Here is an 8,972-nt window from a genome sequence, read left to right as displayed (position 1 = left end):
AGGTCTGCATTTGATTTCCAGGTGAAATTAGTGCATGAGGCTTCACAGGGAGCAATCCCTCCACCAACAGCTCCAGCCAGCCAGAGCTAATATTTGTCAGGCTGGAGGAAGGGGCTACCCCAGGGACTGGAGGTAAAAGTGTGTTCCAGCTTCTGAATTTGTTGGTGGGTTTGGGTTGGTCTAACCCAGCAGCTAAAATGATGGGCAGGTTGGTTTTCTTGTGCTCTGGGGAAATGCACAACATGTTAATCAGTTCTGTTCACAAATAGAGCAGCTAAAGAGGAGTATGATGAAAGCTTGGGACCATCTGAGATATCATGTGCTACACTTGGTTTACAACACTCATCCTAAAACAGCCTAAAAACTTTTTCAGGAGAGTTAGCAGAGAAAATTTTTCTTTGTGGACTATATCAAAATATAAGTTAAAAGTACAAAAGAACAACCTCTTTTAAATGATGGAATGCACTCTATGAATTCTTGCTCTGCTATTCAGAGCTCCCTCACAAAATAAAGTGGATATTTCCCAAGTACTTTATAACATGAATTTTTACCAAAAAAAAAAAGTCAGATGATGAATTAGGTATTTTTGTGTATCTGTGTGATAGACCATCTGTAAAAGGAATGCTATCTGAATATAAATAAATATGCAGTGAGCTAGGGTTGTATTTCAGGCTATATTGATCATATTAATGAGAATGGTAATGTATGTATGTTTATTATGACTAACAGAACTGTGTTCATGTTGCATTTTCCATTTGAATGAAATTAACTTTCTCCTTCTGAAGTTGCTGAAGACGAACATTAAATGCAGAGAAATGATCAGTGAATAAGCTCCTGTAAAACCCTTTTCACTTCTATGTCAAATCTAATATACTTACTATAAATTAATCTTGAAAATTAAATGTTATTGACAGTTGTGGATATAAATACTCAAAGGGGGACGAACCTGATCTTTGTAACAACAAGTACAGCCAAGCAACTTCCACTGGGCACAAGATTAAATAATGCTCATGAATTTCAATAACAGCACATGTGAGTTTGAAGGTAGAACACGAGAGCAGCTTTACTGGAGACTGAGCCCACAAGATACTCTGGTTTTCCAGTTAATGAGAAAATAAGTTTGGCTGCCCTAAAGACAAAATAATTAACTGTAAATGAGCTGCTGTATCACTATCAGAGTAGAGAGAGTCCAGCTATAACTTCAGGGCATATGCAAAGGAAAAAAAATATCTGAAATAGTGAGACAAATTCTGTTCACATCAGAATTTAAACACAGGTGGTTTGAGTTTGTTTTGGTCTTTTTTTTTTTTTCTCTATCTCTTGCATTTCTTCTCTGGGAGCAATTCAAATAATTGTGTTTCTTAATTGCCTTAAGACTTGCTCCTGTAAACAGGAAAAACTGTGCAGAAAAGGAACCAACTTCTTTCTAAAATATTGAGTGAAGCTCATATTCCTGGTCTAGTTGAAGATATCCCTGCTCATTGCAGGGGGTTGAGCTAAATGACCTTCAAAGGTCCCTTGCAACCCAAACATTTGATGATTTTCTCCAAACAAAATGAAGGTTTTACCTGCCTAGAGCTTGTACATCCGGAGAGAGGTCCAAGAAGGATGATTTGACAAGGCAGATGCAGATGATAAAAGTTCTCCTTGAAGATGTACGATCCAAACACTGTCAGGACACATCTTCAGGCCCCAGTGACAGCACAGAGAGGGCAAAACTGGAAGGTAGTAAAGCAGAGATGGCTAAGGAGTACCAGAAGATGAAAAAGCAGAGGTCTGAGGAACTGATAAAGATGATAAGATGGAGATTTCCATGGAAATCAAACTTATTTTTGTCAGCAGAAACAAGTTCCTGTGATGTATCAGCAAAGATTGTCCATCCAAACACAGATGGACAGAAGTTTGTGCAGTGTTTTGGATTCCTGTCTGCTCACTAAGGATATTCTCACCATACTTTTTACTTTCTATATGAATATTATTAAACTTAGAATTTGGTGCAAAGAACAGGGAATTTTATAGCCTATTCTGGGCACTGCAATTCTCATCATGAAGTTATTAGCAAGAAGGAATGAAAGCAATTGTGAGGGAACAATGAGGTTATAATCATAACTTGTTCTTCCCCGTTCAAAATTATGCTCCTGTGATCTCCATTTTGCTCTAACTGGGAGCTGCTTTTCAACTTGGGAAATTTTCAATAATGAAGCTAAGAAGGAAATTACTGGACATTTCTTTGAGCCATAAACTTCCTGGAAATGCAGAGGGAATGGCATAATCAGCAGGTTCATGGATTTCAAAGTGCTGTGTTCATCTGACAGTTCTTTCAATCACTTTTTAGTAAAATACATCTGTAGCCATTGAGCCATTGTGTAATCCCCCCACACACCTGGAAATTATAATGTGGGATGTCATGATTTATTTCATAGCATAAAAGCTGTTAAATGAATACTGACAGCACCATTAGTGTTCTGATCTTGAACTGAAGTGCAAGTCAGCTCTGCTTAAGTCATCATTCTCATGAGCCACAAATAAATGTGCAGCTTAAAAAGGTGCTGCAGGTTAATCAGAGCTGAATTAGTCACGAAAAATTCATAAAGAAGGGAGCAATTGAGGAAATGACATGCTGAGGCTCTTACCCCAACATAGTTTCTCTAAGCAGCCAATGCCAAAGACTCCAGAATATTAAAATCTGGTCTGAAAACTTGGTTAATTCTGAGTTAACTGGGAGATGTTGATATTACTTCAGCAGCTGCATCTTGTGCTTTGACTGCTCCCACCTGCACCTGGCACCTCAATTTCCACCTTTGGCAAGCAGAAACCAAAAATGGGCTCCACACACCCTGGACTCCCCTTTGCCTGCTGCCTTCTGGTGAAAAATAAAGCAGAGAGAACCAAGTTAACTTAGCTAATAATGTTCTTAGTTGATCCCACCAAGAATCATCAGTTACTGTTGTTCTGCCCTAAATCCCAGGTTCCTCAATATCAGCTTCTAGAAAAGAGAATGACTCCTTCTGCTTGCACTGAAATAAGATGTGTAGTTTCTATTCCTAACCTCTTCTGAGCTAATGGTGATTTGTGACTGTTTGAAGTACTTATCTACTTCTTTTTCTGAAAATCATGTTCTGTCTCATTTGTTCCTTAATGCAAAACTCTTGTTGTTCTACATATTTAAACCATTTTTTTTCCTCATTTAGTACTGTCTTTTTTGAAGGTAAAAAACTGGATGCCTGGCCCTAGAACTTCATGAATTCTGTTGTTTGATAAATATTTATCAAACTATTTTAGCACCAACAGCTGTGATCCTTTAACATGCAGAGCTTGTTTTATAGAAGGTCAAGCACTCTGTACCTCTTCCCAATTTCCAGAAGATTTCAAATTGTTTCCATTTGACACTCTACTAACAGGGCTCAACATAATTCAAGGAGGAACAGTTCTGCTTAATGAGGGATAATTGTTTTCTCTTCAAGTTTAGACATTATTTGTGGCTTTACTTGCATGTTTATCCCAGTTATTTAGTCCAATGTATTTAAAGGGATCAGCAACCTTCAAGTTGAATCATAAACCACTCAACCTCCCAGACTTGTGGCTTGGCTTGTTCTTGAGTAATCCACAAAAATTTATATCTTCTGTGAGAATTTCCAAATTCATCAAGTAGTTTGTATATGGTCATTTATTAACTTTTTCCCTTAGATGAACCCAGAACACCTAAAAAGGGGAATATAAATATATTTTTTTTCAAATGAGACTAAATCACATTTACCTTCCTTTTCCCCCCTGTTACTTACAAAAGGATTTACCAGTAAATCCAAACTAACACACTTAAACTGAAATAGCTGTTAAGTAAGACCAAATAATGCTGCATTGGTGTGCTGAGGTGATTTCTCATTCTAAATGAAGTGTTTCTTTTCTCATTTAGGGCTCCTAATGGGACCCTGATTAATGGAATAAGATGGCCAGCCTTCACCAGCAATGAGCAGAAATATTTGACACTAAACACCAGCACTCCAGAGATCCTGACAAAACTCCGTGCTCAGCAGTGTCGATTCTGGAAATATTTTTTCCCCAAAGTCCTGGAAATGACAGGTAAAAAAATCTTTTATGCATGCTTTTATGTGAAACTTTTATGCAAGGATATTAGTGTGATGCTTGAGTTCAAATCTTTGTGTTATTTGTCGCTGAGGTGTTCAGGTACTGGATAAAACTGTCCATGATGAGGATCCCAGGACGTGCCCTGTGCTTCTCTCCAGAGGTCACCACCCTGTTTGGTGTTAGGACAAAAACTGGGGACAAACCAAGGCCCAGGACTTTGTGATGTGGAGTTTCTCCGGCCCAAAATGCAGATGCAGCCACAATGTGAGGCATTAAAAGTGCTGCAAATCCCTGTTCTCAAGGGAAGAGCCTTGGTGCTGCCAGGCTCTGGGTTCCTGGATGCTGGAGAAGGCAGGAAAAACAGTGTTTAAGGAGGGACTTTTGGAAGCTTTAGATGTTCTGTATAAACTTCTTGTGTCTAAGGTTGTTATATTTGGATTATATTATCTATTATTTATGGGATTCTATTATTATGCAGCTAATCCACAGAGGATATTAAGTGTGCTGCTGCTGCCAAGAGGGGATTCTGGTTTCCATCTCACGTGAGAGTCTTGTGTTTTATTTCTGGAGTGTCAGCCATTGATGACAAACAGACACTGCAAGATCTGCCTAAACTAAACAACTGATTTGTACCTGACCCTGTATAAAATAGGGGTTTGAGATTTCACTACTTGGAAAAGTATAAGGAGCTGTGTGAAACTCTAAATCCAGTTGAACAGGGAGAACTCAAACTTTTAGCAGGCAAACATCACCATTTTCACAAAGCCCAGCAAACAGACCAAGCCTCTGTGCTTTGGATTTCAAAAAGGAATTGATTTTATAAAGTGATTTTGCAGCTCTGGAACCACATTCTGCAGTTTGACTGGGGGAAAGTCTCATTTCAGAAATAAGATACACGTTTAAAATGTTAATTAGTAATTTAAAATCTTCCTGTAAGGCTCAGTTTGAGTGCTAGTCTTAAAAATATGCGAAGTCTTAAAAATATGTAAACTGTCACGGTGCACAGATGATTCCTTCTGAAATAATTTATTCCTTCCTCATTTGAGTCTATGACTGTATTATGGCTCAACTTTTATCCCCTCTCAGTTCAACAGATGTTTTTCAATTAAATCAGGAGAAGCAAAATCAGTAGGTAAAATGAATAATTTATGAGCCTCACTCTGTGATTTTAAAATCACAGTGTACCAAATTACAGATGGATTTTGGGGAGGTTTCAAAGACTCTGACAAGTCGTTTGTGCTGAGCCAGGAGAACTGAACTGATTTCTGTATTTTTTTGAACCTGGTTGGGAATCCCTGTGGAAAAATGTGTATCCTACAAATGGGCTGAGCACAACCAAGTGCTCTGGGGGGGAGCAGGAGGGAGAACATCCCCGGGCAGAGGCCAACCCCAGAGTGGCTTTGCATGGTCCCGTGGTGGGAGGGATGACAGAGCAACACCCAGGATCTGCCAGGAGACAGAAACACATCACTTGGCCATAATCAGTGATTTACAACATAAATTTACAGCATCCAATTACAAGAAATTCATGAGAATATTCTCAGGAAAAATGAAAAGAATCATCGTGTCTGGATCCTAATGTAGAGCTGAGACAGGAATGTTGTTGAGGTAGCACTGTTTTGTCATGTGTCTACATCTGGCAGTCCTTGAAATATTGTAAGTATAAAAACAGAGTATTTCCATTATGATCTCTATACAATGTTATAGCATCCTGACAAAAAAAAAAATCTCTTTATAATTCTGCTTAAGACCATGATATAATACTTTATATTGCAATAATTCTCCTCACTGAAATATTATTTTGCATTTCTTTTCTCCTCTTATGCCCAAAGGACAGTGAATCCCATAAATATATGTATTTTCTCATTTTCTGAGGGTGTCTCTTTTCTATTACTCCTTCCATTGCAATAGTCTTAGAAAAAGGTTGCTTTAACACGAGGTGATGTAAGACAACAGAGAAGAAGAAGTAAGGAGATTTTATGTTATCATTATTACAAGTTCAAGTAGGGTTCAGGTAGGTAGAATTCTACCAGGCAGAACCCAAAGAGCAACTTATTTTATGCAACAAAAGCAACTTATTTTACAGAAATTGCAATGATTTCTCAGTGTAAAGTGATCAGGATGTGCTTGGTAGCCACTTGTTTAGTTCCTGACCCATCCAAGCACAAGCCTTGCCACCCCTTGAGGTCTTTTCAGCTTTTAATGACCAGCTCCAAAAATGTCCTGCATCTGAACAAGCCTGTTCCCATCACAGGCTGGGCAAGACAAGTTCCTCGAGGCAGTTAAAATATATGAGAGAGGAAAATATTTAGCCCCTGCCATCTTTATGGTTAAATAATTTACATTTTCCTCAAGCGACTGAATCAGATACATTAAAAAAAAAATCACAGTTATGGGTTAGAAAAAGTAATAAGGAAAGAATAAACCTCACACAGTAACACAAGAGTAACAGCCACATATAAAACATGCCCTTGATCTCTCTAGAGAACTTTGTATGATTTTGGAAGATTTCTCAGTGTCTTCTCCTTGAGTTTCAACACTCAAACCTATCACTGGGCCAGAGCTCTTAGTTTTGTGCCCCACTTGGTAACAATCACTAGATAAGTAAACTGGCCCTAGACCTGCCTCACATGAGCTCTAAATTCCAAGTAGACACAATTTCCACTGGGATTTTAACCCCATTTTGAAGGCACTGGGCACACCCTCCATCCCCCTCAGCCCCAGCCAAGCTGGGAGCACTCAGATTTAATGTTCCATTGGAGGGTGAGAGCACTGGGACAAGCCCCAGAACTTTTGCTGGTGACTGGTTCTACAAGAAACGCACTGGAGGGACAGTAAACACTAAGTGACTTTTAAGTAGCTTTTAGAGCAATCATATGTTAATTATAAAAGCATCTATGTTAGTCTCTACCTCCTCAACACAATCTTTAATGCATCTAGAGCCCTAGTTATTTATATATGCCTGCTTCCTCTTGATTATAGAAAGCTGCAGGCAGCCAAGCTTTCCATTACTGGTCCATTACTATTTTAGTGTGCCTAATACATATTTTTCTATTTTTTTTTCTATATATTACTGCATCATGTATCATCTGTAGAGAAATCAAAGTAGGTGCCATAAATACATTAAGTTTTAAAACCACCCTAAAAAGATTTTGGATGTGGAGGCAGAGAAATTTCAACCTCTTGGCCAGTGAGTAACAAAAATAATTGTGTTTGCTGTGATCCTCCAAGCAGTGTCTGGATTCTGCAGAGCTAAACACTCAGGGGAGTAAGAATATTGAAAATTTGGCTAAATAGAACATTCATCCTCACAATTAGTTTTAAATTTCCACAGAATTGTGAACTAGTCAGAAGTCACCTCACCAATACTACAGCACCTACTGACAGAGTAAAATTTACTCTTTGCACCTATGGGCAGTGTGGTTAAGGTACAGTTTCTGTACCTTAACAATCTGATTTCTTTCTGACTCCAGTACCTTCCATCCCATGTAATTGGAAAGATCCCAGCCTTTACAATAATTTCTCTCCCAGAGAGCTGTACTGATGCTTGGAAGAAGAAAAACAATAAAGAAAGAAATCTGAATTTCTTAAACATACATGTGAAAATGAATATATGGTTGGGGTTAACAAAGTTTTAGTGTTCAGAGAGTGTGATTTAAAGAATCAGAGAATCACAGGGGGTTGGAAAGGGGCCTCTGGAGATCCTCCAGTCCCAAGGCAGGGTCACAAGAATACTGAATAGAGATACTAGAATATAGATCCTATTTGTTTTCTCCTTCCTGGACTTTTGTGAAACTCTCACCATGAGAATCTACAGCACAAACCTGCAGCATTTATCACACTAATGAATCAGGAAGTTTTAAAGTACCTTTAATTATGAGCTCTTGAGGACACAAAAATTAATCCTAACTTGTCATCCCTTATTAATTCTATTATATCATAACAGCTACATGGCCTTTGTCCCAATCTTAATGTTAATACACAAAAATACATTGAAGATTAGCACTTTATTGGCACATCCAGCAGCTCAAAGGACAGTGTGGTGATAAATGTCACTTTGCTGCAATGCCATGAAAGGGCTGCATGGAAGGATAGGAAATGCAGTGTCTGCACTGCTGAGGAATCCAAGAACCCTTGGATTATCAGGAACAGTGTGGCCAACAGGTCCAAGGAAGTGATTCTTGCCCTGGACTCAGCGCTGGTGAGGCCACCCCTGGAGTGCTGTGTCCAGTTCTGGGCCCTCAGCTCAGGAAGGACATGGAGGGGCTGGAGCAGGTCCAGAGGAGAGCAACGAGGCTGGGGAAGGGACTGGAGCACAAGTGCTGTGAGGAGAGGCTGAGGGAGCTGGGGGGGCTCAGCCTGGAGAAGAGGAGGCTCAGGGGAGACCTCCTCACTCTCTGCAACTCCCTGACAGGAGGGGGGAGCCAGGGGGGGTTGGTCTCTTTTCCCAGGCAACCATCAGCAAGACAAGAGGGCTCAGTCTTGAACTGTGCCAGGGGAGGTTTAGGTTGGATATTGGGAAGAATTTCTCTCCACAGAGGGTGCTCAGCCATTGGAATGGGCTGCCCAGGGAAGTGGGGGATTCTCCATCCCTGGAGGTGTTTAAGGACAGACTGGATGTGGCATCAGTGCCATGGGCTGGGAACCACAGCGGGGTTGGATCAAGGGTTGGACTTGATGGTCTTGGAGGTCCCTTCCAACCCAGCTGATTCTATGATTCTGTGACTGGGACCTTTCAGAACTCTGACTCGTTGCCTGGAGAATCTCCCCTTTTCTCCTTGTCGGCTTCGCTGAGCTTTGCGTTGGGCTAACGAGAATTACTCCAAAGTTTGGGTGGCCTAAATGACTGCAGGGAGCAGAATCCCCCCTGTGGGTTGTTAGTGGCC

General features: G+C 40.0%; 1 protein-coding gene across 2 annotated transcripts in view; it reads left to right on the top strand.

The window, feature by feature from the left end:
* Positions 1-8,972, top strand: part of BCHE (butyrylcholinesterase) — a 50,783-nt gene that overhangs the window by 39,073 nt on the left and 2,738 nt on the right. For both annotated transcript variants that reach the window (XM_008930034.2, XM_018079250.1), the window contains exon 3: positions 3,914-4,080. In XM_008930034.2, coding sequence (XP_008928282.2) covers positions 3,914-4,080 — 167 coding nt within the window. The remainder of the gene's footprint in view (positions 1-3,913; positions 4,081-8,972) is intronic.

Source organism: Manacus vitellinus, unplaced genomic scaffold (genome assembly GCF_001715985.3).
Source record: "Manacus vitellinus isolate BGI_N305 unplaced genomic scaffold, ASM171598v3 scaffold_45_pilon, whole genome shotgun sequence".
In the NCBI taxonomy this organism is placed as follows: domain Eukaryota; kingdom Metazoa; phylum Chordata; class Aves; order Passeriformes; family Pipridae; genus Manacus; species Manacus vitellinus.
This window is presented reverse-complemented; position numbering and strand designations above follow the sequence as displayed.